The sequence below is a fragment of the Camelus bactrianus genome, chromosome 5 (genome assembly GCF_048773025.1).
Source record: "Camelus bactrianus isolate YW-2024 breed Bactrian camel chromosome 5, ASM4877302v1, whole genome shotgun sequence".
Taxonomy (NCBI): Eukaryota; Metazoa; Chordata; class Mammalia; order Artiodactyla; family Camelidae; genus Camelus; species Camelus bactrianus.
This window is the reverse complement of record NC_133543.1, coordinates 52,848,395-52,875,123: the sequence shown is the minus strand read 5'-3', so window position 1 is coordinate 52,875,123 and position 26,729 is coordinate 52,848,395. Positions and strand designations below refer to the sequence as shown.

General features: G+C 36.3%; 1 protein-coding gene across 4 annotated transcripts in view; it reads left to right on the top strand.

Annotated features, from left to right (window-relative positions):
* METTL8 (methyltransferase 8, tRNA N3-cytidine) overlaps positions 1-26,729 on the top strand; it is a 74,458-nt gene that overhangs the window by 10,364 nt on the left and 37,365 nt on the right. For 2 of the 4 annotated variants that reach the window (XM_074363882.1, XM_074363881.1), the window contains exons 1-3: positions 16,280-16,432; positions 19,196-19,350; positions 25,470-25,607. The exons of 1 other annotated variant lie outside the window; for it this stretch is intronic. In XM_074363882.1, coding sequence (XP_074219983.1) covers positions 16,421-16,432; positions 19,196-19,350; positions 25,470-25,607 — 305 coding nt within the window. In that variant the 5' untranslated portion in view covers positions 16,280-16,420. Of the gene's footprint in view, positions 1-16,279; positions 16,433-19,195; positions 19,351-25,469; positions 25,608-26,729 lie in introns of those variants that run through there. One more of the 4 variants, XM_074363883.1, reaches the window with a different exon arrangement.

Here is a 26,729-nt window from a genome sequence, read left to right as displayed (position 1 = left end):
AATGGAGAAGTCATTAAGGTTGTAAAGATTCAAGAGAAAGCAGGACCAGGACTTGAGTATCTCCAACCCCAGTTTCCTGCTACCTATATATAATAGTGGCTAAGTGAATGCAGAAACCACAAAACCCGACAGGATCTACTTTTTATGGGCATAGACGTGTCACACATAGAAGTTCTGAAGTTAACTTTGGTTTTCAGTAGATTCCTTATTAAAATGCCCTTATCCCTTGTTAAACTGTTGTTCTTTTAGGACAAGGCAGTGCAAACCCCTCAGATTTAGAGTTTAGCACGTAAAATCTTGGGGATATTTGAAACAAAATGGAATGAATGTATCATAGAAACATATGTCTTAGGCCTTTTACTTCTCTGCCTAGAATACATACCAACTCTTCAGAAAACCTTTTCTAGATCAGCAGCTTGGATAGAATAGTGTTCTGAGTAGAACGTAGAATTTGGAGTCAGGAGACCTGCTGGGAGCGTGGGCTTTTGCAGCTGTGTGATCGAGACAGCTCATGTGACCCCTCTGAGCCTCAGCTCCCATCTGTAAAATGGTGATAACAAATGCTTGTCCTGCCTTCCTCCCTCGTTTATAGGATTGTGGTTAAGGATTAGGTGTGGAAATGAATATCAGAATTCTTTGTAAGTTGTAAAACCTATACAAATATTATTTGTTATAATAATCTCAGATTTTCAACCAGAGTAAAATTCAAATAGAGCTTTATAGTCATATTAAGTGTTGCAGTCATCTGCACACCTTATTTATTATGTAATAAGCTGAAATCATTTGAATCTAAAATGCTTTTGATGGTGTATTTTCTCACAGGACTTTGGTTTTTACGATGTTTTACTTCGGTATAACAAAGGAAGGCATTGTTTGAATCTGGAAATGTCTCTTTCAGGTGGCAGTTTGAGGAAATGGTTTCCAAACTCTTCACTGAAATTGGCTCAGTAGAGAACACAAGTGTATGCCTGTGACTGGGTAGGCTGTCTCCTGCAGACACAGACCACCTTGTGGTGGTGTGGGGCTGACCAGCAGAGGGTGCACGAGCTTTCCCGGAAGTTAGGCTGGGCTGACCTGGGCTGGTGCCATCTGTGTTTGCTGCCAATGATTAACAAATACTATAAATGAAAAGGTTCTGGCACATCAGAAACACAGTTACCAAATGGAAAGAGAGAGCAGCCATAGCGTCACACAGCAGTGTAGCAAGTACCTGCCCTAGTTAATGAATAGAAAGTTTCTGGATAACTGGAATTTGACATTCTAACATGTCTGTTTTTTACCTCCTCCTGCTACTCTGCCTTTTCCACTAATTTCTCTTTCAGGGTTCTTTGCCCCACCTTCTCAGCATCTGCAATTGTCTGCCTCACCTGGTCTAACAAATTGGGGTCTTTTGAAAACAGCCTTTCTCTGGACTTCTTTGTCACTAAGGTATTTGGGTCCTGAATCCAGCTGGCCACAGCACCCTGTCTGGGTCCCATTAACCAGGCTCTCACAAGCTCCATGGCATCTTTTCCTCCATGGATATGGGGGACCATCAGAAACATTTTGTAACCTTTTAGTGTTACTGTCACTATTGCCCATGTATATCTTTCCCCCTTCCTTCCCAAGCATGGATCCTCTACCCATGAGTATTATATAGAATTATATACTTAGTGGTTTAAAAAATACTTTTATGTTTTCTGATTATAAAGGTAATTTGAATTTACTTGAAAAGAACATTTTGAGACATATTGAGAAAATATAAGGATCTCCTTGAGCCTTTCAATCAGAGGTAACTATTGCAAACTCTTTCAGACTTTCTATGCATACATGTATGTATTGGTATATATATTAATTTTTTTAAATGAGATCATACCATAGGTGCTCTTTTGTACCTTTTTATCCTTACCTAGTAAGTCATAGACTCCATTCCATATCAATAAGTTTAGGTTTTTAACAAATTTTAAGTAGCTACATAATTTTCCTCAATTTGGGTATACAATAATTTAGTCAGTCCTCTAAAGATAAGTATTTGGATCGTTTGCAGATTTTCAGTATAATGCTATGGCAAATCCTTAATATATTCTTCTGATTATATTCTTAGGATATATTTCTAGAAGTGCAATTTTCCATCAAATTTCTGATTTAAAAATTTTCATATGTGTTGCCAAATTTCCTCAGGAAAGGTCTCTCAGTACAATCTCCCTGACAATGTGTGAGGATGTTTGTTCCTGCACACCACTGATCGCAACGTTTCACTTTTGCCAAAATGATAGTAAGTAAGTCATTGCGCTGTTTTTTAAAAAATAGGTGGACTTTCCACTCTCCATGTCACCCCAGAAAACTAATCTAAAGCAGTGGTTCTGAAGCTTTTAAATCTCAGGACCCCTTGACACTCAGAAAAGTTACAGAAGCCTCCCAAGAGCTTTTGTTTATGTGGATCATAGTTACTATTACTATATTAGAAATTAAACCTAAGAAAAAATTTGAACATTTACTTAAGTTGTCTTAAAATAACAATAACAAACATATTGCGTATGTTAGCATGAATACCCTTTTTATTAAAAGTATTTTCCAAAAGAAAAAAATTAGAAGAGTGGCATGGTTTTTTACATTTTTGCAAATCCTCCTTAATGTCCGGCCTAAGAGAAGATGACTAGATTCTTGTATTTGCTTGTTATGATATGTTGTTGTGGTTGAAATATATGAATAAAATCTGATTGTCTGTTATGATATGTTGTTCTGGTTGAAATATATGAAGAAAATCTGATCTCACACAGATATATAAGTAGTTAGAAAGCGGGGGAGTTCTTCAGTAGTCTCTTCATACGAGTGTGAAGAGTCTCCTTTGATACTATGCCAAATCCCAGTAAGTGGTAGTTTCTTAAAGGTTAATTGCAATATAATATTTAGAATCATATCTGTGAACTTTTTATACTCTCTTACATTAAAATCCATTGGTCTGTCTGCACCTTGAGTGGATCTTTTACCCATACATGATTTTGTGATAACCTGTGTTGGCCGTCTGGAAAATATTGGCTCACTGAGTTGTACAGGTCTTCCAAATGTTGACACATTTCATTATACAATATCAAACATACTTGATTCTCATCAGAACAGTCCTTAAGTGTCAGTAAGCTGTTAAGCTCACAGTGGAGTACACAGGTTTTCCAAAATTCTGATTTTTGCTTGAAAGCTTGAATTTTATCAATGGCAACAAATACTGTCAGTTATTTTCTTGACAGGTGTACTTTGTTTTTGAGAAAATGCCAAAGTAAAAATGGTGTTCCATGAAAACAGTTTCATTGCTTCATCAAGGATATGCTTAAGTGAAACTGGCTTTTTCTTTTTTTTTCTCCTTCAAATGCGTGGTTGGTGAAGAAGGTAGTGACCTCCTCCTGTAGAGTTTGGTGCCACTGCCCTGATTCAGATCAAGGTGCCAGCAACTTTATCCGCCACTGCCTGTGCACCATCAGTGCAAATGTCACCACAGTAAAAAAAAAAAGAAAAGAAAAGAAAAGAAAAGAAAGCATATAACATGTTGATGGTATTATGAAAATAATTCTGACTTTTTGCAGACCCCCTTAACGTGTGTTAGGAGGTCTCTAGGGATCTGTGGACCACAGTCTGAGAATCTGGTCTAAGGTAATCATAGGAACCCATTCTCTTACCAGAGACTGGTTTAGGAATCATTTGTGATCCAATTCTGGCCGGTGAAATCTGAGAGCAAGTCTATTGAGAAGCTTGTGAGAAAGTTTCCTCCTCTCTGAAAAGAGACATAAGAAACAGATGGTCCTTTTCTTCCTCTGGGTGTTGCCATGTCAGTATGATGCCTGGAACTGCTGCAGCCATTTTGTAACTGGCAAAGTGAACCAACCTTAGAATGAAGGTGATGCTGTGAAGAGCAAGATGGAGAAATGGCATGCAGCTGGGTCCTTGGTAACATAGAACTGAAACCACACCTGGGACTTGCCCAACCTCTGGACTCCCTGTTATGAGAGATAATATTCTCTTATTATTTGAGCCAGTTTGAATAGTGTCTTCTGTTACTTAAAGTCAAAGCATCCCCAAAAGATATTTATTATTAGTGTGATAAACATTTTTAAGTGTTTAGTGGCCATTTGCGTTTCTTTTGTGAATGCTTATTGATGGTATTAACACATTTTCTTCTGAGGTCATTTCTAATTATTTTCTAAACATTCCTTATATATTAATAATATTAACACATTGTAGTATTTTGCATTTATTTCCACAAATGTCTTTTATAATGTATTATCCCATATGTTCTTATAAGCAATCAGTCTTTCTTTTTTCTTTTACACCGTACGGCTTTGGTATTGTGTTTAAAAGAGTCTTTTCAAATTAAAAACTTTAATTCATCTGGAATTTACTTTGGTGTTAGGTGGAGTAGGGATATAACTTTATTTTTTCCAAATAGGTGGCCCCTTTTCTTAAGTCACTTCTTTGAATAGATCAGACTTAATCTACTGATTTGAAATACTAGCTGTATTACAAATGGAATTCTTACATATATTTTTTGACTAGTTTCTGGACTTCCTATTCTGTTCTACTGCTTTGAGTGTATATCCTGGTACTATAGACATGGCTATACTTGTTTTATAGAGTATTATAACGTCTGGAAGAGCCAACACTCCCCGCTCTCCTTAACCCTACTCCACCACAATCAACAACACTCATTTCTCCTCCAGTATTTTCCTGGTACTTACTGCGTGTTTATTCTTCTAGATGAACCTCAAAATTATTTGTTCAGGTTCCCCCAAAACATTTTTGTAACTTTGATTGGTATTACTTTAATTTTATAGATGATTTTGGTGGGAATTAACATTTTTTACAATATTGGATCTTCAGCTCTAGAAACCCATGTAACGTCTTCCTATTTATTGAATTATCTTCTGTGCCCCTCTTAGAGTTGTATAGCTTTCTTCAGATCAGTCCTGTACATCTCTGGCTAACTTTACTACTAGGCATTTCATAATTTTTTTGTTATAGTCATAAGAAAGATCTTTCCCCCCTGTATATTTTCTATTTTTGTTATCAATATTAAAAAAACTTAAAAAATTTAGCTCATATTTCCAGATAGTATTGGCTTCTCAAAAAAAAAAAAAAGAATAAACACAAAGGATACTGTCATTATTTGTGGTCATACAGTGTGTACTATGTGGACTTGATTTGTGAGGTATGACTGCTAAAGACTGTTTAAGGAAACAGAACATACCAGAAGCTATCTCTCAATGGATATGATCCTTCCAAGCTGGTTATGTTGAGAATCTATATGTTTATGGCAACAAGAACAACAGCTTACTCTCAAAACCACAGAAGGCATATATCCTAAAGCAAAAAATTTTCCACCACTGAGGATATGAAAAAGAATCAGTTAGCTTGCTAGGAGGACATTATCTGAAAATAATGTTTTCAAGGATACTTTACTATTATTGGAATAAATAGTAGTCTCTTTAGTTGATTTATTTGAAAGGGCAATGCTTATTTTGATGTAAAGGTGTAGGTTTTAGTTAGACATTACTTTATAGACATACCGTATGTTATCAGGTGGCAAAGAGATGGCTGACAGGTTTTACATTTGTTGTTGTTGTTGTTGCTTTAAAAGAATCATTTAATCAGATTGTTTTTGTATTAAATAAGATTCAAGTTGCCCCAGGCATTATGGTGTGGCAGTGTTTCAGCTGTTTGGGAAAATGGAATTTGCCAGTTTTCTAAGATCATTTAAAATAAACAAGCACATTTCTTTTCATCCACATTATGGATTTTAAAAACATGTGTAGACTAGCCTGGTATCTTAATCACCAATTAAAATGTTCCTGTAGAAAATGTGGTTCTGAGCTCTTAGAACTGACTTACACATGGTCTTAGAAATTAGGCTTTTTATAGACTGAAGATTACTAAGATTTCTCTACATAGTGTGGTTCTTGGAAGTTAAGAATATAATCAATATTCTCAATTATTCTAGGTTAGTTTTCTTTAAATGATATTCTACAGGGCAACATATGTCCCTTCTAAAATAAAAAGCAGAACTTAAAAAAAATTCTCAATTATTCTTAGCAACTTGCTGTGACATTATTATTCACGGACTTTTAAAAAAATCATTCTTAAATTTATTGATTTTTTTTAGTTTATATAATTTCTTGGAATAGGTTTATTATATGTTAAGTAAAGAATGCTTGTATTTTTTTTTTTTTTCCTTTGGGTAAGGAGTCAGAATCATATATGTGATCTTTCAGGCCTGACCATAGAAGTTATAAGACTTTTTCTGCAAGGCCTCATCAGGAGAAGCTGCCTTCCACACACTAGAATTGGTGCACAACTAGGGCATTGCAATTTTGGGGAGGAATTGCACCTTCTCCCCCGACCCCCGTGTAGCCATGCTTATGTGTATATCTTGCACTCTGATAAAGTTAATCTGTATATGGGAACCCACAAAATGGATGTCGCCCCAGTGGCCTGGTCCAGGTCACTTTTCTAAACCTTAGATAGCCTGCACTTACGGGAAGCACCTGTCAAGGAAACTACCATACTCCAATCACAATCCTCCAGTCCATTTTTAGCTAGCTCACCTTACACCAGAAACCAGAACCTGCTTGCCCTATAAGGAAGTCCCTGAACACCCAGCCAATCATGTGCTGTTTCCATGTTGCCTCTTCTAATACTCTGTAAAACTTGCTTTTGCCCAAAATCCCTCGGGAAGAGTGCTCCACTGCTTGTGAGTCACTGTACTCTCCCAATCCAAGGGTGGTTTTCCCTTGCGTAAAGGACATCAATGTCATTGCTGAATTGTTTTAGCCTCTTTATCTGACAATTCTAGACCAGATGACTGCATCCAGAGGACTCCTTATTGGGGGCCTCTGCAGAGACACTTTCTCCACTTTGGCTCAGTACCATTCCACTCTTAGCTCTTTCCACCCCCATTACTGCACCCATGAGCCCACAAAAAGACACCAGCCTCTTTGTCAGGGGTCCTGGGCAGTGAGGCAGTTTCCTCCATCTATATTGCATCCACTTGATCTTGGCCTGGTGACATTCCACAGGGGGAAACAGAACACTGGGGAGCTGGTGCCTCTTTTTGCCTTTTGCTTGCACTGTTTGTTACAGGAAGTAAAAGACTTGATTGTTACTTTCAGTTTGCCTTTTTGTCCTAATCAGCCACCTCAATATCTGATTACTTGACAGTGGGAAGTGGGAATGGTGTTCCTACTTATTTATTTTGTGTGATTTTTTTTTTCCTTTCAAGCTTTAAGGGGGCTCTTTAGAAATGTTTCTGGAATTCACTGAATAATAATTTGACTTTACATTTGTGAAACACTGTGTAGTTTATGCTCTTTGTAAGAACTTTGTGACTTAGGAATTATCTTCATTTTACAAACGAGCCTCAGGGGAAGTAAGTGACTTTTCCAAAAATCATGATTAATAGATCTGGCTGGGACCATAATCTGAACTTGAGTCTTACTGTGTTCTCAGTTCAGCACTGTCTACTAGTCCAGCCCACTTCATTGGTAAATTAGTCTTTAACCTTCTTGGGAAGTTGCGGCTACTTTAGGAGTGTTTAAACTGATAAGCATAGTGGAAGGCTTGATCCTGTGGATTCATGAAGCCCTATGGAAGTTGTAAGAAGAACCAGACTGACTAGTGGTAACAACAAAAATATTAACTAAAGTTTATTGAGCACCTGTGTATCTACCACTGTGCAACATATATGCTAGACAGATGCTAAATAGATCACCTACAGCCTTCCCATATTTTGAAATAATTTTTTTAGTCACATTTTATTGAGGAAAAGTTGAGATTAACAAACAAGTATTATGACAGAGGCTGTGTGGTAGTAAGTGGTAGAGCCTGGATTCAACTCAATTCAAACCCTTTGCCTCTTCACCTGCAATTGTTTTCCAAGGAGAATTGAGGTGATTTTGCCCTTGGAGTATTTCTGCTGCTAAGAAGGAGTGGGAGAAGAATTCTCTGGAACAGAATCTTTTAATAATGTATGTCTTGGAGGGTGGGTAGAGATCAGTGGCAGAGCATCTGCTTGGCATGCACAAGGTCCTGGGTTCAATCCCCAGTACCTCCATTAAAAAAGTAATATTAGAAAAAATATATACTGTATGTCTCAATGTTGAAAAATATATAAACCTCTGTTTAAAGGGAAAAAAATCCTCAGACCCCTGAGTTGACTTAGAATATTTTTCCTATATTATTACACAAATCTAGGTATATTCTTATTTTACATAGAGCTCTTGTTCAACTATAAAATCAAAGTAGGTACAAATACAATCACAAAGCCAATGAAATTTGAATTAACATTATAATGTGACTGCTGATGCTTTACCAAAACTAAATCGCAGCTCTCATTATAAATAAGGTACTGATCACCACCCCACATTTCTTTTGACTGTAGCTCATCTGTACTGTGTGTGCTGTGTGTCTTCTCAATTCCCTCACTGCTTTCTCAATTCACAATGCTGCAGAATCTTTTACAGTGTGTTGTACATTCAGATGCATCATTTCCATCTTATATCTGTGCTGCTTGTTGCCAAGAAGATCATAAATGCACCTACAGGCACTGAAATTAAGTGGTAGTTATACTTTTCCTCTTACTGATTTTATTTTTAAGATGATCATAATAAATATACAATTTAAAAAATTGTCATAGGGCCTGAGATGTGTCCAGTGGGGGGTTGTTCCTGAAGAGCAAAGGATGGAGATTTATTATAATGACCTTCTGAAGGTTACAATGAGGTGGTGGATGGGAGTCCATGTTTCAGCTTTTTGTCCGTGCTGAAAAGTTTTTCATGGCAGGGAGGGTATAACTCAGTGGTAGAGTACATGCTTAGCATGCATGAGGTCCTGGGTTCAATCCCCTGTACCTCAGTTATAAATAAATAAACAAACAAATAAACCTAATTACCTCCCCACTCCATCAAAAAAATTTTTTTTTAAGTTTCTCTTTTCGAGGTGTTAATGGCTTTGTGGTTCTCCTATACTGTAAGAGTCTGTCATTCAAAGTAGGATTTGCTTCTCATTGTTACAGTATTGTTTTTGTTACTGAGTGACATGAGTTAACAAACTCAGAAGGCCTGATTACTAACCAGTACCTTCTGCCTGTCTTTCCTTCCCCTTATTTCTGTTAAGCCCAGACTTTAGCCACATCAAGTCCATCAACCTTCCCCCAACCCCTCCTTCTCGTCTCTCTTCTTTATTTTTTAATTTCTAGCCATTTGGGGCTTACTACTGTGGTCATCAGTTACATTCTCCCTCAGTTCTCAATTCCACATCATAAGTCACTACGACTTCCTATACTACCAGCCTGGACAGGCCTTATCTAGATAAAACCAAATATTTTCCCCCAGACTGCCAAGTGGTAGAGGAAGTCACATAACTGCCATATCAGTTGGTTACTTTTGGTTGGAGATAGCAGGAAACTCAGGCTGGCTTAAACAGTAAAAGGAACATATTGGCTCAGTAGACTGAAAAAGCCAGAGGTGGGACAGACTTCAAATGAGCCTTAATCTAACAGTTAATGGTGGGAGTGAACTTTTTATTTTCCCAATTTTCCTTCTTCAGAGTTGGTTTCATCCTGCCATCATCCGAAGGCCAGACCAGCTCATGACTTCAGGATGGTTTTTGCTATGGACCAGATTGTGTCCCCCCACCAGATTCATATGTTGAAGCCCCAACCCTACCATGTGACTGTCTTTGGAGACAGGGCCTTTATGGAGGTAATAAAAGTTAAGTGAGGTCATAAGGGTAGAGCCCTAATCCAACAGAACTGTGTCCTTATCCGAAGAGAAAGAGATACCAGAGATCCCTCTCTCTGCACAGGCATGCAAAATGGAAGGCCATGTGAGGTCACAGGAAGAAGGCAGCAAGAAGGGCCTCAGCAGAAGCCAACCCTGATGTCACCTTGATCTTGGACTTCTAGCTTCCAGAACTATGAGAAAATAAATTTCTATTATTTAAGCCCCACCCCAGCCCAGTCTGTGGTATTTTGTTAAGGCAGCCTGAGCTGACTAATACAGCTTTCAGCAGCTCCAGAGTTTCATGCTTCCTCTTTCATGTGTAGCAGGTATGAGAAATCATCCTTGTCCCCAGATCTCTAGCACTAGACCTAAACATATGCTGTTGGCCAGGTTTAGTCTCATGCCCACCTCTGAAGCAGTCACTCTGCCCACAGGTTTGGAATATGCTGATTGGCTTTGCGTAGATTATGCAGTCCATCTTTGGCTTCAGCCAGGTTCACGTTGCTTCTCTGCAAACTCACCTTGTTTGTTCTCATGTAGAAATTGTATCATTCCTTTGAATTTTGCTTTTCATTTTCTAGTGCCTTTTCTGACTGTGTTGTGCCTCCTGTAGTGTGGTATCAGAATTTTACTTGTTAGTCCATGGTGCAGTTTGCCTTGCTTTTTTGCAAGTTATAACTGATGGTAGTTCTTTAAAATCAAATTTACACACTGCTATAATCTCTGCCTACCTAATCCCACATTCTTGTGAAATTATGGAAATACATTCATTTGGACGCTTTTATTCACTAGTGTTATATTTCAAATTTTTTAATATATAATTGCCATTTATGACTTGAATTTTTTTGTAATATTCCATTTTGTGCCAGGACAGCCTTATTGATACATTAGTCCAAACATCACTGGATAAATCCTTCATACAGGTACAAACATCTACCATCTAGTGTACCTAGGGATAGAGACATTTGCAGTGAACCAGAGAGCAGAAGTCTCATTAAGGGTAGAACTCCATTAACCTTGGCCATGTGAGTTTTTTACTAGAACTTGTAAGGACTGGTAACACATAAAGTTTGCACGTAACTGAATACCTTTTCTCGGCTCACCAAATCTGATTAATACTTCCAGAAGTTACTACAGTGCACACAAATGTGAAATGCCAAGTGGATGAGTTAAAACAGATTTCATTCTGGTCCAGCATGATGTTTTTGGAGACAACTTCCAGAGCAGTTAGAATAGTATACCCTTCAGATATTTAGGATTAAGGCAGCTTTGCGACGGGTTTACATGAAATCCCTGATGTAATGTGTGAGTCCCAGTAACGTCTTTGTGTGTAAGTACACTGTGACGCCTTTCAGGATGGTCATAGAGAGCAAATGCAGCATGAGATTCCCATTTCAAAGCTGCAGAGTGGACTGACGTCATAGTGTGATCAAAGAGCTCTGCAAATACTTACTGTAATTATTGTTGTTGTTCTGTTCTTGCTAATAACCTTCTTTATACCCTGAAATTATAATCATCCAAAGAAAGATTAAAACAAGATGTATGAGTTGCCTGAGCTGTTTGCCTTGCAGATGGTCACCCTCGGAGTTCTCTGAAATTGCCAGGGTTAATTGAAGCTTCAGTTTTCACCACGGTGTAGTTGATACTTAAGTGTTTTCTTACCTGTCGGTTTTCACCATCCAGAACAGTACCACAATAGCACTTTAATTTGCTCTCATTAATGGTAGCCTCTCAGGTAATGTTAGTGCGGCTTTATGTAGATGATGTTTGTTCCTCTGAATGAAACCTTTGTACCAGCTTCCCAGCCGAGCAGAAAAGCTAAACAGTTACAAAGGTAAAAACATGAATGTCTCACTAATTTATTTTTTTAAAGGATGCTCAGAACCCAGGAAACATCGAAGGGAAGTTAACTTTTAAACGAAAGGCAGGCACTTAGTGTATGATTAATGACGGTGTCTTTCCCTGAGATTTCAGTGAACTGAGACAACTGGGAATCATTCTTAGGGAGGCAGCTCAGAGCCAGCAAAGTGCTCCAAGGATAATCATTACAGATTCACACAAACAGTACTCTTTGCTCTAGTTCTTTGGTGCTCCTCCAGTAGAATTGAGATGTGAGAAAGCAATCGTAGGCTCAAGCGTAAATGGCAAGGGAAATAAGTCCTTCTGTGCCTCTACTCCTCGGCTGTGTAAAAGTAGACCAGTGGAAAGAACTGTGTGTTCAAATGTTATGTTATTTAGGTGATGCAAGAGCACTTTGCCTGTATCTTGAGATTTGAGTATTGAAAAGAGAATAACTCTGCTCTCCTATGTCTGGGGACTGGTTCCTCCCAGTGGCTTCGCTTGCTTTTTGATTAAAGCCCAAGAGAAAAAAACAGGATTGAGAAAGATGAAGGGAGAGAAGAAATTCTGGGCCTCCTTAAATCAAGTACAACAATTAGCAACCCCAGTAAAGACTGGGGAATCAGTACCATGATCCTTCTTGCATGTGTGGTTTACAAAAGTAGAATGCAAGTTCTATGTAAACGAATAACAAAGGTGTTAAAAACAAACAAAAAAATACAGCGTGTAGGCTCTCCAGTTAAACTACTTGGGTTCAAACTGAAGCCCCATCAGTTGTTGGTTGGGTAACTTTAAGCGTGCTACTTTACTTCATTCTGTGTGGGGTTTTACTCTGCAATATGGGTATAAAAATAGGACCTTTTGATTGAGAAATAGAGGTTAAATAAGATAATACATGTAAAGTGCTTAGAACAGGGCCTCAAGTATGGTAAATACTTAACTTTTTTAAAATTAAGATTTATGTGACAGATAAGTTGGGATTGGTGCTTTACTTCCTCAAAGATTTTTTTCAAATTACAAAATATAGTATGGAGTATTTCCTTTAACTAAAATCATTAGAAAATACTTAAAACTATTACTTTACAAAAATAAACTGTGCAATTACTTAAGAAATACTTTTTCATGTTTGTAATATGAAATAGCCTGTATACATCTTTTCTATTCTGGTAGAATATGATATAGTTTGTTGGTATGGTAAGGGCTGTGAGTCATTGTGTAAAGGACTGCATTTGAGTGGAAAACAAAGTAGTTGGCCAAAATTTGGAGGTAGGGCAGAGATCTCTTCCATACAAGGCATCCCTCTATACTAAGGCTGCTGCTTTTGCTGCGAGCATAATGGGGTGGTAGTGGTGGGCTCAGAAAACTTTTAAGTGTTAAAACCACCTTCTCCTTGACTTAATATACTACATATATGTGGAACTCAAGTCATTTCGTACATTTGTTCATTTGCTTACATTCTTAAATGGGTACACACTTACTTACATCTAACAGCTGGAAGGAAGTTTGTCAGCTCTTCATGGCAGACCTCTGTGTACTTATAGCATAATAAAAGCTGTGGATAATGAAATTCTGGCCCTCTAACCCTATATAAGCTTCAGTTCCCTTCTGGATCTGTACTTCGGTGATTGCTTTAGCCAATTGACTATTCGTGACTGAGTCTTGGCTTTGAGTTAGTTCTCAGAGGCCATGACCCTAAAGTCATGCTCATTCTTCATTGTTTCATTTTGATCTTGGTAGGACTTGAGGGGAAGAACCTCCATAGGATGGTGAGCTGAAAGTGAGAACCGATAGACAAAGTAAGCAGCAGAAATGCCTCTTGATTATATGGACTAGAATTTGATAGGGCAGAATTAGTGTGAGCTAAGTTAAGTGAAAGGTCAGGACCACAGACCTTTTCAGGTTCTTCCAAGAGTAAATAAAAACTCTCTCCAACACCTAGCAAGGAATTGTGGATGGAGGTCCTTATTGCCTTCATATTCCTCTGCTCTGGACTGGTGTAACTCAAACTAAATATAAGCCTTAGCAATTAAAACACACTGAGACATGCCTGGAAAACTCTTACCTTTTTAGATTTCTTCAAGTTTTATTCCTGACAAACACTTGATAACTCAGAGCTATAAAGAGAAACACCAAGTCTGTGGGAAAACTCCACTATAACAATGTGACCAATATTCAAACCTTTATTTCATGCACATGTACTACTGTTTCAGGTTATGCTGGCCTCATAAAATAAATCAAGAAATGTTCTCTATTTTCTGAAAGAGGCTGTGTATGATTGGTGTTATTTCTTTCTCAAACATTTGATATTCACTAATGAGGCCCTTAGGGCTTCGAGTTTTCTTTGAAGGAAGGTTTTTTTGGTTTGTTTTTTATTGGGGTAAAATATATATAAAATTTACCATTTTAACCTTTTTTAGGTGTACAGTTCAGTGATATTAAGTATTGTCACATTGTTGTGCAAACATCACAACCATCTCCAGACTTCTTCATCCTCCCCCAACTGAAGCTCTATATCCATTAAATACTTAAAGCCCCATTCTCCCCTCCTCTCCAGCCCCTGACAACCCTATTGTACTTGGTCTCTATGAACTTCTGATCACTCCAGGAACTTCGTATGAGAGGGATAATATAGCATTTATCTTATTTCAATTGGCTTATTTCACTTAGCATAATGCCTTGAAGGCTTATCCATGTTGTAGCATAGCCAAAGTTTCCTTCTTTTTAAAGTCTGAATAATATTCCATTTTATGCATGTATCACATTTTGTTTACCCATTCATCTTTCAGTGGTTCCACCTTTCATGTGTTGTGAATAATGCTGCTGTAAACATGGTGTGCAAATATCTCTTAGAGCCCTTGCTTTCATTGCTTTTGGTTATATATCCAGAAGTAGAATTGTTGGATTGTGTGGTCATTCCATGTTTAATATATTGAGGAATGACCTTACTATTTTCCACAGTGACTGTACCATTTTATATTCCCACCAGCAATGCACAAAGATTCCTATTTCTCTGTTTCCTCAGCAACACTTGTTATTTTCTGTGTGTTTTAAAATAATACCCATCCTAATAGATGTGATGTTTATTTTGCTTTTAATTACAAATTTGATTTATGTGATAAATTTAGGGCTATTTAGATCTTTTCTTGTGCTCTTTTGGTAAGTTATTATTGGTAAACTGTATTTTTCAAGGTATTTATCCCTTCTAATAAATGGAATAACATTGTTCATGATATCTCCTTATTAGCATTTTTAAGGTCTGGAGGGTCTGTGATAATGTCTCCTTTTTCATTCCTGTCATTAGAAATTTGTATTTTCTGAAACACAAATGTTTATCAATCTTGCCAGAGGTTTATCAGTTTTAGTAATATTTTCAAAGAACCAGTTTTTGACTTTGATCTTCCCTGTTTTGTCCATTTTCTATTTCATTGATTCCTGCTTTTTAAAAATTATTTCCTTCTTTCTACCTACTTTGCATCAAATTTACTATTTTTCTAGCTTCTTGAGATTGAAGCTAGGATCATTAACTTCAGATCTTTCTTCCTAAAACTGTATTTTTCTCTAAACATTACCTTAGCTACATCCCATAAAATTTGATATTTTAAGATTTCGTTATTATTCAATTCAACATATTTTCTAATTTATCTTAAGATTTACTAACTCCTGTATATCTTTGACCCATAGGTTATTTAGAAGTGTGGTGCTTAATTTCTAAATATTGGGGAATTTTTCTAAATATCATAATGTTAAGTTTGGATAAAAAAATCAAGAATCAACAATATGCTCCTTCTGTTTTAAATATAAACACATAAATATATTTTTTAAAGAGACATACCATACACAACACTGCATAAGCAGCTGGTAGGTTATATTAATATTAGACAAAAATAAACTTCAAGAAAATGACTATTATCAGAGATGAGGGATATTTATTAATAAGACAGTTCATCAAAATATTAACAACTAATGTTGTTATTATGATCAGAAAATATTCTCTGTATGATTTTAATACCTTGTAATTTATTAAGACTTGTTTTATAGCTTAGCATATATGGTTTACGTTGGCAAATGTTCTAGGTTCACATGAAAAGAATGTATTTTCTGCTATTGTTAGGTATAGTGCTCTTTTTATAAATGTTATTTAGGTCAAGTTGATAATATTTAAATTTTCTGTGTCCTTATTGATTTTTTGATAGTTTATTTCTGAATGTTGTTCTGTTTATTACTGACAGAAGGGTATTAAAATCTCCAAGTATTACTGTGAATTTGTTCATTTTTCCTTTTAAAAAATTTTGCCCATTTTTGCTTCATGTATTTTGAAGCTCTGTTACTAGGTACATACACATTTAGGATTGTTATGTCTTGATGAATTGGCTTATCATTATTAAATGTAATCATCTTTTTTTTTTAAGTCTAGTTTCTCTCTCCTTATACCTCCACCAGTTTTTGCTTGCAGCATTTGCACAGTGTCTCATGTTAATTGTAATCTCTTTGTATCTTTAAAACACTTCTCTTATAAACAGTATGGGCAGGCCCTGCTTTTCAGAAGTTTGCTTTACCTACTTCAGTTTCTTGAAAGACCTGCATTGGTACCTGTTTTCATTAAATGAAAGAAATCTGAAGAGGATTTTCACTTTTGTGAAAAAAGGCAAAAAACGAAAGTATCATTCAGCATTTGTTTTGCAGCGAGTCCCTATAGAGGCAGCACGTACCCTGAGCATCGAGAGTGGCACCTCCAAGCTCCTTCCCTGTGAACTACACTCAGCATCTCAGCGTCGAGCCGCCATAGGTTTGAGCATCTGTGCTTTACCCTTGGTTTATTTTGTGCATCTATTAGCAAAATGTGTCCTAAGGTAATTGCTTTTTTGCTTTATGCCATTTTGGCTTATGAAAAGTTTCATAGGAGTGCTCTACTTTTGGATAGTGGGGGGAACCTATAGATGGTTAGTCTTGCTTTTTCATACAAATTGACAATCTGTGTCTTTTAACTGGAGTCCCTTTATATTTAATGTAATTACTGATACGATTGGGTTTAAATATGTCATCTTGGTATTCGTTTTCTAATTGTCTCATCTGTTTTTAGTTTCTCTTTCTTCCTTTCCTGCCCTCTTTTGGGTGAATGGAATATTTTTAGCTCTGCTCCTTTGTGTTATTTCAAATAAAAATACTGCTTATCCATACAGTTTCATTAAGCAGATAATATCTTAGTTAAATCTGTATTCAAATTAGCATATGCCAAAAGAGAGTGAATAGAGGGTACATAAGGAGAGTGGGACTCCCTGGTGGCAGAAACCAGCTTTCTCTACCAGCCTTCTGAATGGGGCTGACCCTGCCCTTCTCTTCTTTTCCCATCACAAAATGGAACCATGACCTGGTAAATATTAAGCTAACATGGTAGTCATAAGGTAAAGCACACATTTGTTCATCATTGCAGTGACCATAACTGGATAGCTGTCTGTATACCGTCACACTCTTCTGTCACTTCCTTCTTCCATACTGCAAGAGTCTAAGGAGCCGTTTTGGGAAATATGAAGTAACTTCCCTCCAGTTAAATTTATGTCAGACAAGTATCATTTTTGTGCAGTCAGTCAAGCAGTTAATTCACGAGCAGCTTGGTGCTTCCCTTAGAAGTTTGCAATTTGGTTGAGAAAGCAAAAGCATGTATATAATTTTATTACATATTTATCTATATTATATTTATTATATAAATTTACTATGCATGTATATAATAAAAAGATAAAGAGCAATGCAAGGCTATGTGTGCCTGTTACAGATGATACATAAATGAAATAGATAAAGATGTTTGTGTGGTTAATTAGAAAAACAGCTGCCTAAGCAGGACAAATTGCCACATGTTTAGGCCCTGGGTTTAGCACGCTCTCTCTGTGGGCTAGCAGCCTGCAGGGCACACACTTCTCTGACATTTTTCTGAATTGTGTAATATCCAGTCTGGTTATGACTTTTTGTCTCCCAGCTGTCTATAGAGGTTCTTGGTCATTTATAGTGAGAGAAACTCACATCTTTTTTTACCCTCTTCCTCTTCTATATATAGATAGATATAGATAAGTATCACATGATTATTTGAAGGATTGAAATTTCATTTTGATTTGGCTTTCCTGGGTGGAAAACATTTACATCATTTTACACTTTTGAGCATGAATTGCTTCTTTTTCTAGGTGTAATCTGTTTCTACTCTTCAGCATACAGAAGATTTTATGAATAATATTCAGTGCAGAAAGAGAGCTCTAAAAATAAGTGTGCTGGTAGGGTTTTGTTAGTCTTATGCGGAACAGTTGCAGGAGAAAAGAACAAAGGCACATCAGAGGAATGGTAGTGGTAGGCAGAGCATTTGATTTCATTTTCCTCCACCAAAGAGCTTGTATTTAGTGAAGAAAGAAAAACAAATAAGAAACAGGAGACCCGCACTAGCTATTAAATGTTTCATTTCTCATTGCTGTTAGTCACAATTGAATGGAACCACTACAGTCTTTTCGGTGTGTATGACTAAGCCTTTTTTTTTTCCCCAAAAGGAAAATCTTGAATTTTATGTTTAAAAGCACAATGAGATATTTTTGACATTCTACCATTTGTTTTGGAATTCATAGTCTTAAAACCCATTGACTTTCAGTAAGCTGGTAAAAGGTGTATAATACATATCATTTTTATGCCTAGTAGCAACTTGGATAGTCTCTAATGCATATTATATATACACACCTTTTAGCGTCTGTTTCTACCTGACAGCTTATAGCGTTAGACTGAATGTTATGATGAACAACTGAATGGGGATGAAATGCCGAGCAGCATCACTGTAGATTCTTATTGGAAAAAACAAGCTCTTTAGAGCTTCTTTTTGATACTTTTCTGTAAAGATTTTAAGCCAACATACACACCAATACATAATTAAAATAACATACTCTTTAAATGTTTAAGTTATTCTTCCAGAAATGGAGTTAGATTTGGCTAATCAACTGATGATTTTCCTCTTGGGGCTAGGATTTAAGCATGCGGAAACCTATTTTGCAAATGTATTACTGACGGTTCTTAAAAATGTATGTATACAGGGTTGTTAGATTTTAAGAATTGCTGGGATCATATCTTAACACAGTATTTACTTATTTATTTGACTAGTTTTCATATTATTCAGCTCAGTCCAGGAAATGAGATTTAATAGATTTGTTTACTTAATTCTGCTCCTCTACTTGGATTTTTGGTATAGTGGTCATCAGATATTCCCTAGAAATACATTTGCCTAGAATTCCCAGAACAAAATAATAAAATCACTTTAAAAACTTTTTAATATACAAAATCCAGATTCTGGGCTTACATGCTTTGGCCATGTGCTAAAAATTACATAAGCAAATACCAAACACAGCAAAGTTGGTCAAGGCTGTGACTTATAAAGAATGCCAGCCAATGTTGCACATTCCAAATATTCTTTTCACTTCTTTTGGCCTGAAAAATACTTCAGGATAGAAGCTATCATGCCCATCTTTCATTTAAAAATTTTTAGTTTTTGTATCCTTTCTTAGTTTGTAAGCCTTTTAGATTAGTTTTTGACTATTAGATAAGCAATACACTGTTTAATCCATATTGACTAATCATTTGTAACTTTCCAGGTGCTGATTAGAATGAATGTGATTTGGAGAAATTCTATTGCCTGTCTAAGGATCAGAGAGGTGCCACACAGATACCAAAGTAGTTGTCACCCAGTGGCTCCTCTGGGATCAAGGATTTTAACTGACCCAGCCAAAGTTTTTGAACACAACATGTGGTGAGTTATCTTTTTAGGTCTGATATTACGTGTGTACATTAAGCATCATCAGTGTTATTATTGTGATTTAGTGCCAAAAAAGGATTTTTAAAACTGAATATATAAGTTGTTGAGGTCCAAAAGCCGAGGTAACTCATCCTAACTTAAGTGTTGCCAATTCTGAATTTCTTTGCAAATAGAATTGGAAGAGTGAATTTTCCCAAGTGCTTTCCTCAGCTTTGGGCTTCTTGCAGGCCCTCCCTGCTCACCTCTGATCTGGATTTGAAAGCGTATCACTGAGGGGGACCTCTTTTTTAGGTAGAGCCCTTTACTTGCCCCACAGGCCCTTCCCTCTTTTACAAGTACTTGTCAATTAGCAAATGTGTACTCAGTACCTGCTGCTTACTGAGCACCAGGGAGAACACACTGGGTTGACCTTAGTCCATGCTTTTAGGAAATCCACTCTCTATTTGTGAAGATAAATGGATATTTATAAGAAAAATTGAGAATTAGCGATAGAAGATCGTAAATGGTAAGGGCCCAGTGTGTTCTTATAAGGCATATAGACTTATAAAGACTTATGCCTTATAAGAAGAACTCAACAGTGCAAAACCACTTCTGTTTTGACATAGGAAGACTCTTTTTTCTTTTTAGTTTCAGCTTTATTGAGGTATAATTGACATATGAAGGAAGATTTCTTCAAGTGGGGAAACTGAGGTATTTATTCCATCTCCAGTGCCTAGTACAGTGCCTGACACATAAGTATTTGTGGTATAATGACTTGGATAGGTAAAGGGCATTCTAGATGGGTAGAAAATCATACCCACCTAGATAGGGGTGTATGGGGCATATTCAGGAGAACAGAACAGTTTGTCTAAAATAAAGGCTCTCTAAGGGATTGGTAAATGGTAAGGCTGGAATGCTAGGCCAAGTGTGGGGGTGGAAGTGAAAGGTATTACAAAGTCACTGAAGAGAGATGGCATTCATTATACATGGTATATTAAGAATAAGCATTTGGATAACAGTACACTGGACAATCAGCAGGTAGAACAAGAAGCAGGAAAGGGCCAATGAGAGAGAGACTGCAAGGGAAGAAAAAAATAGAACTTGGTGCTTTAGTAGAATAAAGGAAAAGAAAACATTTGACTCTGAAGGTTTGATCCTAAATGACCAATAGAAATAGGAAAATCAAGAGATTAATTGATTTTTTTTTATTTTGGAATAAAGATGGTGAATTTAGTTTTAGATATTTTGAATAGGTTTTGGGAGCAGGACATTCTGATAAAAATGTCCGGAACATAGATTCTGCTTGCAGGAAGAGGGAGAGAGGTCAGGGCTGAAGATGTGAGGTTGGGTACGATATCTGCAGACTAAATTGTTATCTGACTAGCCTTGGGAGCAGGGCCTCAAGGGCTGGGAAAGAAATGCATGGACTGTTTGTGTTTTTACTGCAACAGAACATCAATTTAAAAGGAAATAGATTGACTTTTTGTTAATTAGTCCACATGATACAATATGGTGGCCACTAGCCACATGTGGTTATTGAACACTTGAAACCTGGTTAGTCTGAATCAAGATGTGCTGTAACATTTTGAAGACTTAATACAAATAAAAGGTAAAATATATCATTAATAATTTTTGACTTAAATATTGAATGATATTATTTTGGATATATTCAATTTAATAAAATATATTATTAAAATTAATTCCATTTCTTTTCACTTGTTTTTAATGTGACTACTAGAAAATTTTAAGTTACATATGTGACTGACATTATACTTTCTTGGATAGTTGCTAAATTAAATCATTTTGACTACTACCACCAGTATGGACAGTTGTAACAGGCTGTGAGATAATTGCCAGGCAGTAAATCTCCAGAGGAACTTCTGGTCCTAGGCAAATTCCTCGTTTGCCAGTTTTTTGGTTTTTTTTTTTTCTTCATTAGACTCTAGTGATTTAGTTGTCTCCGTCTCTTTTTCCATCTGCTACCACCAGCTCTTTTGCCCAAGATTCCTGCCTGCCCATGTAAGTTCTGTTTTGTCGTAGGCACTCAGGGAAGTAAGGGTCATCTGGTTCAGTGCCTGCCAACACTGTGGGCTAGCTTAGGGCTACTGCATAAGAATCCCTTGGGGAGTTATTATTTCACTAGGACTAGTGGTGTGGCCCAGGAATTTGTGATTTGAAAAAGCTCTTTTAGTTATTTTTGTTGAACAGCCAGGTTTAGGTATCCTTGATCCAGTCCATGATTTTCAGACTTTTCTTTAGCAGTAGAGTTTTTTTTCCAAGTGAAGTCTTAACAAAGAATCCCAATATTTAAAAGATAAAAACAAACATACTCCGAATTAAGTGAGCACAGAGGCTTGGGGGATCAACAGCTCCACCTCCCTTTTCCTCTCCCACACCTCCCTCACTCCAGCAGCCTGGGGACCTTTAGGGTCTGGTTGATCAAAGTTTGAAAAGCCTTGATCTTGTCTCTACAGCCATCCTCCTTCACAGCATACCCCCCAAGAGGTTATTCTTCCTTTGCCAGGATAAGTAGTGAATGCTCTCCAAAGGCAGATAGATATATACTGTAATAATAATAAAAAAATAATTTCCTCCAAGGGAAGAGGAAAGTAATTGTTTCACATCACCTCCTCATGGTTCCCCCCTCCTTTTTTCTTTGGTTTGGCAAGAAGATATGTAAGTTAAATGGAAAACCAAAAGACTTGTCTACATTCCCCTTACTTCAAGTCCAAAGTTCTGTCCAAAAGTTCTTCCTTCCTTCCTTATTTCCTCCGTGATATTTAAAAATAATGTTTCCTCAGGCTAAATCTTGATTTTTTAAAGATGTTTCTTAAAAAATACATGTCAATTTTCTCTGAGATGTTGATCAGAATTGACTACAATTCATTTTTCCCTTTGGCCTCTAGTTTAGTTAGTAAGAACTATTTGTTCTATATATGAACCTCTTTTAAAAAATTCTTTGAGAAAAAATTAAAATACCCTTTTTTTTTTTTCAGTTTCCAATGTCCTTAGTAATATTTGCCCTCTAGATTCTAGATTTCTGTATTACTGGTATTCACATCTGCCTGTAAGCTATAATTTTTAATAGTTTAGTGAAATGAATTTCATATAACATAAAATTAACCATTTTAAAATAAACAATTCAGTGGCATTAATTACCTTCATGAATTTGTAAATTATGTGTGGTCTTAAATTCACAGCTGAAGTGAAAGGTATTACAAAGTCACTGAAGAGAGATGGTGTCTCTACCTAGTTCTGAAACATTTCCATCATTCTAAAATTGTTTATCTGTTAAACAGTTTATACTTATGCTGCAGTTTCCAGCGCTTGGCAACCACTGATCTGTGTTTTGTGTCTATGGATTTACCTCTTCTGGATATTTTGTAAAAATGAGATCATTCAATATGTGACCTTTTGTGTCTGGCTTCTTTCACTTAGCCTAATGTCTTGGAGGTTCAGCCACATTGTAGCATGGTAGCAATCAGTACTTCATTCCTTTTGATGACAGAATAATATTCCATTGCGTGTACATAGCACAGTTGGTTTATTCATTCATTGTCTGGACTGATGTTTAAGCTGTTTCCACATATTGGCTCTTGTGAATAGAGCCACTGTGAACAGTGTGCACATGTACTTGTTTAAGTCCTTGTTTTCAACTCTTTGAAATATATACCTAGGAATGGGATTGTGAGGCCATCTGGTAATTCCATATTTAACTTTTGGAGGAACCACCAAACTGTTTCCCACAGTGACTAAACCATCTTATATTCTACTTACAGTCTTTTCATTACATTTAGTATATTTATCAACTTGGGGGACACTGACCTCAAACTATATTCAGAATGTTTGTGAGACATGGCCTAGACATCTGTGTATTTTGAGCAACTTACGTGGCTACTCAGAAAAATCATTCCTTATTCCACACTGTTCCTGGTTTAAGTATATAGGAACTTTTCAGGGCATCCCTGAAATTTATAAGGAAGCAGTAAGCACTTGTATTATCATATGACTAAATCAGCTAGGCCAGTGACTTTCAAACTTTTTGGCATGATCCACACAAAGAAGTACAGTTTGCATCATGGACCAGTACATGTACTACACATAACACATACACGTATATGAAACAGGAACAGAAGTTTCCTATCCAGTTTTACCATGTGAGACATATACTGATAGTTTCCATTTACTCTTTTCTACTCAATTTCCATTCATTTCTCTTTTTAAGTGTAGGTTAGACTAACTAAATTGATTTCATGACTCACTAAAAGGGTCATGGCCTTTAGTTTAAAAACACTGAGCTAAGCAATTCTCTGTAGTTCCAAGGTAAGACCTGTATCTTGCAAAATAACTTTCTATTATATAACCCATTTAAGTAATAAACTGTTTCCAGAATCCCAGTAGAGTTCAGATATCAAGAATTCTTTCTTGGGAGGAGGGTATAGCTCAGTGGTAGAGCACCTGCTTAGCATGCACAAGGTCCTATGTTCAATCCCCAGTGCCTCCATATAAATAAAATAAATAAACCTACTTACCTTTCCCCAAAAAAGAAAAAAAATTTTTTTTAAAGAATTCTTTCTTATTATATATAGTCTGAATTCTCCTTATATAATCATTTGTTTTGAGAGGCAGTCCATATGTCTAACCTTGGGAAGTTACTTAATCGCTCTGTGCCTCAGTTTCCTCATCTCTAAGATGGGATAATAATAGTTATATTTACCTCACAGCATTGTTGTGAGGACTGAATTAGTATATATTATAATATAAATTGTATGTGCATGATAAATAAGCAACACATAAGAGTTAGCTATATTACTTTTATTATTATTACCATTTCCTAGGATGTACTTTAGTTACTTAAGTGTCTGTTTTATCTTCATTATTAGATTGTATAATTCTTCACAGAAGAGCTTAACTTTTATTTGTTTCATCAGTATATTCCCTATATTTTAGGTACCCAGTAAGTATGTTTGAATATCTGAGTCAATATAGAGAAATATGAGATCCAGTTCATGTCTACTAGAAGCTTACAGCTAGACTGAGAGTTAATATAGTGGGTAAACATGGACTTTAGAATCCAAAAAATCTGAATTTAAGTCCTGACTCTGCCCTTTTCCAGGTGTATGAATTTGAGCAAGTTTTTTTCATGGGGTGTTGGGAGTATTAAAGGAAATAAATATGTAAGTTTTCTTGCCTGGGGTTTACTGTACTTACTGGATTTATTGATTGTACTTTTATAAAAAATCAAATTTGGAGAAGTTTCAACTAGTATTTCTTCAGTTTTTCCTCTCTCTCTCTCTCTCTCTCTCTCTCTCTCTCTCTCTCTCACTCTCACTCTCTCCTCTATTTCTGGGACTTCAATTTATGTGTTTCTTAGACCAATTTGTGTTATCCTATAGATTACCAAGACTAATACATTTTTTCCAGTCTTCTCTTTCTCTCTTCTTCAGTTTGGATACTTTCTACATCTTTAAATTCACTGACCCTTTTCTTCCTGCAGCATCCGTCAACTTTTAAGCCTACACAATGAATTTTTATTTCAGATATTGATGTGGGTTAGTTCTAGAATGTCCTTTTAATAGTTTCCATTTCTTTGCTGAGGTGTCCTACCTATTCATTCATTCTATTCATCTTTTTCTTTAAATCTTTGCACTTTTTTTTAAAAAGCTGTTTTGAAGTGTGTACCTAATTTCAGCATTCGGATTTTCTTAGTCTGTATAGAGACTTAGTCTGTAAAAGAGAATACCTTTTCTCTTGTTTAGGGATTACACTTTCCTGTTTCTTCACATGCTAATAGTTTTGATTGTATGGTGGACATTATGGATATCTTATATGGAATCTGGATTATGTTGTCTTCCTTCGAAGGTGTTGGGTTTTTTCTGGCAGGTCAGTAAATTATTGCCAAATCTTCTTGGTCAGGTCAGATTTAATTTTAGGTGTTGTTAGGGTGAAAATACTTCGGTACTGTTCTGAATCTAGTATCATTATTATTCCTATAGCCTGGCATTTCTGGGCTCTTAACTGAATACCTGAGATGTTCAGAGAGGTCTCTCCACTCTGGCTTAGTACTGCCTATGCAGACTTCAGGGGCCCTCAGTTTTGTCCAGCGCCTTCTTATTCAGTATTTTGCTGCACAGCCTCACCATCTCAGCAGCTCTGAACACTGATACCTGCCTTCTCAACACACGAAACTGTCACTCAGTGAGACAGCCGGTTTCTCCTTGGGCTCCACCTCTGCACCACGGTCTAGAACATGTCCCAGGCAGAAAGCCAGGGTAAGTGTGAGCACTGGCTTTTTGTGTTTCTCTTAAGAATCACAGTCCTACACTGTCTGAGGTGTAGTCCAATGCCTAAAAACAGTTGCTTTATATACTATTTTATCTGGTTTTATTACTGTTTATGTCATGAGGGTAAGCCTATTACCAGGTACTCATGACCCAAATCACAAGTCCTATTCAGCAGTTTTAAATCATAATTATGAAGATTTTGTACCTATATAGGAGAGTGTTTGTATATGTGTGTGTATCCACAAATACAGGAAGGGAACTTGAAAAATTATGAACTGTTAATAGATGAGGATGTTTAAACAAAAGATAAGACTTTTCTCTTTAAATGTTTCTGTTATTACTGTAATTGTAACTATGTAATAAAAATGACTTTGTTTTGGAATTAAAGATTATTGAAATAGTTTTAAGCTGAAACTAATAAACTCCACTTCTTCCTTTTACCTAAGAATATTTTATTTTTAATTCACTAGGCACCCAATACGTCTATTAAATTTGTCTTTAAATTTTGTTCTATAATGACACTTTTACATGCACAGTAAATGACAAAGACAGAAAAACATTTTCTCCACATAGCTTACACTGAGTGGTTTGGTTTATATATGATTGTTAAAATTATAATAGGAAGTGGGACCACATTTAGCAGAGTTTTCTATAGGTAGGATCCTCAAAAACATTTTTACTCAAGCTAAACAGTTGGGGAGTGTGTGTGTGTGTGTGTGTGTGTGTGCTTTAACTTTTCCAAACCAAACTAAATACACAATTATTTAGACAAAGCATCATCATTCAATTGCTCTGTACATGTAGAAGTCATACGAGATACACACACACATGCACACATATGAACTGAAGTCATAGGACTTATGACTACTCCAAAATTATGACTTAATTCTACTAGCCATGTTGTGAAAATTTCTTACTAAAAATCGTTTTATTTTTGAGATTTCTTTTTCTCAAATTCAAATTTTTTAGGAAAAATAGTATATTTTGTATTTTTTTGTCAATTCTCTTTTTTAGGAAAACATACCTTCTTTTTTATTGTAAAGATGACTGGGTTTTCCCCCAAGAAGAACTATATGAAGTTTTAATGAGCATTGTTATATGTCTTAAACA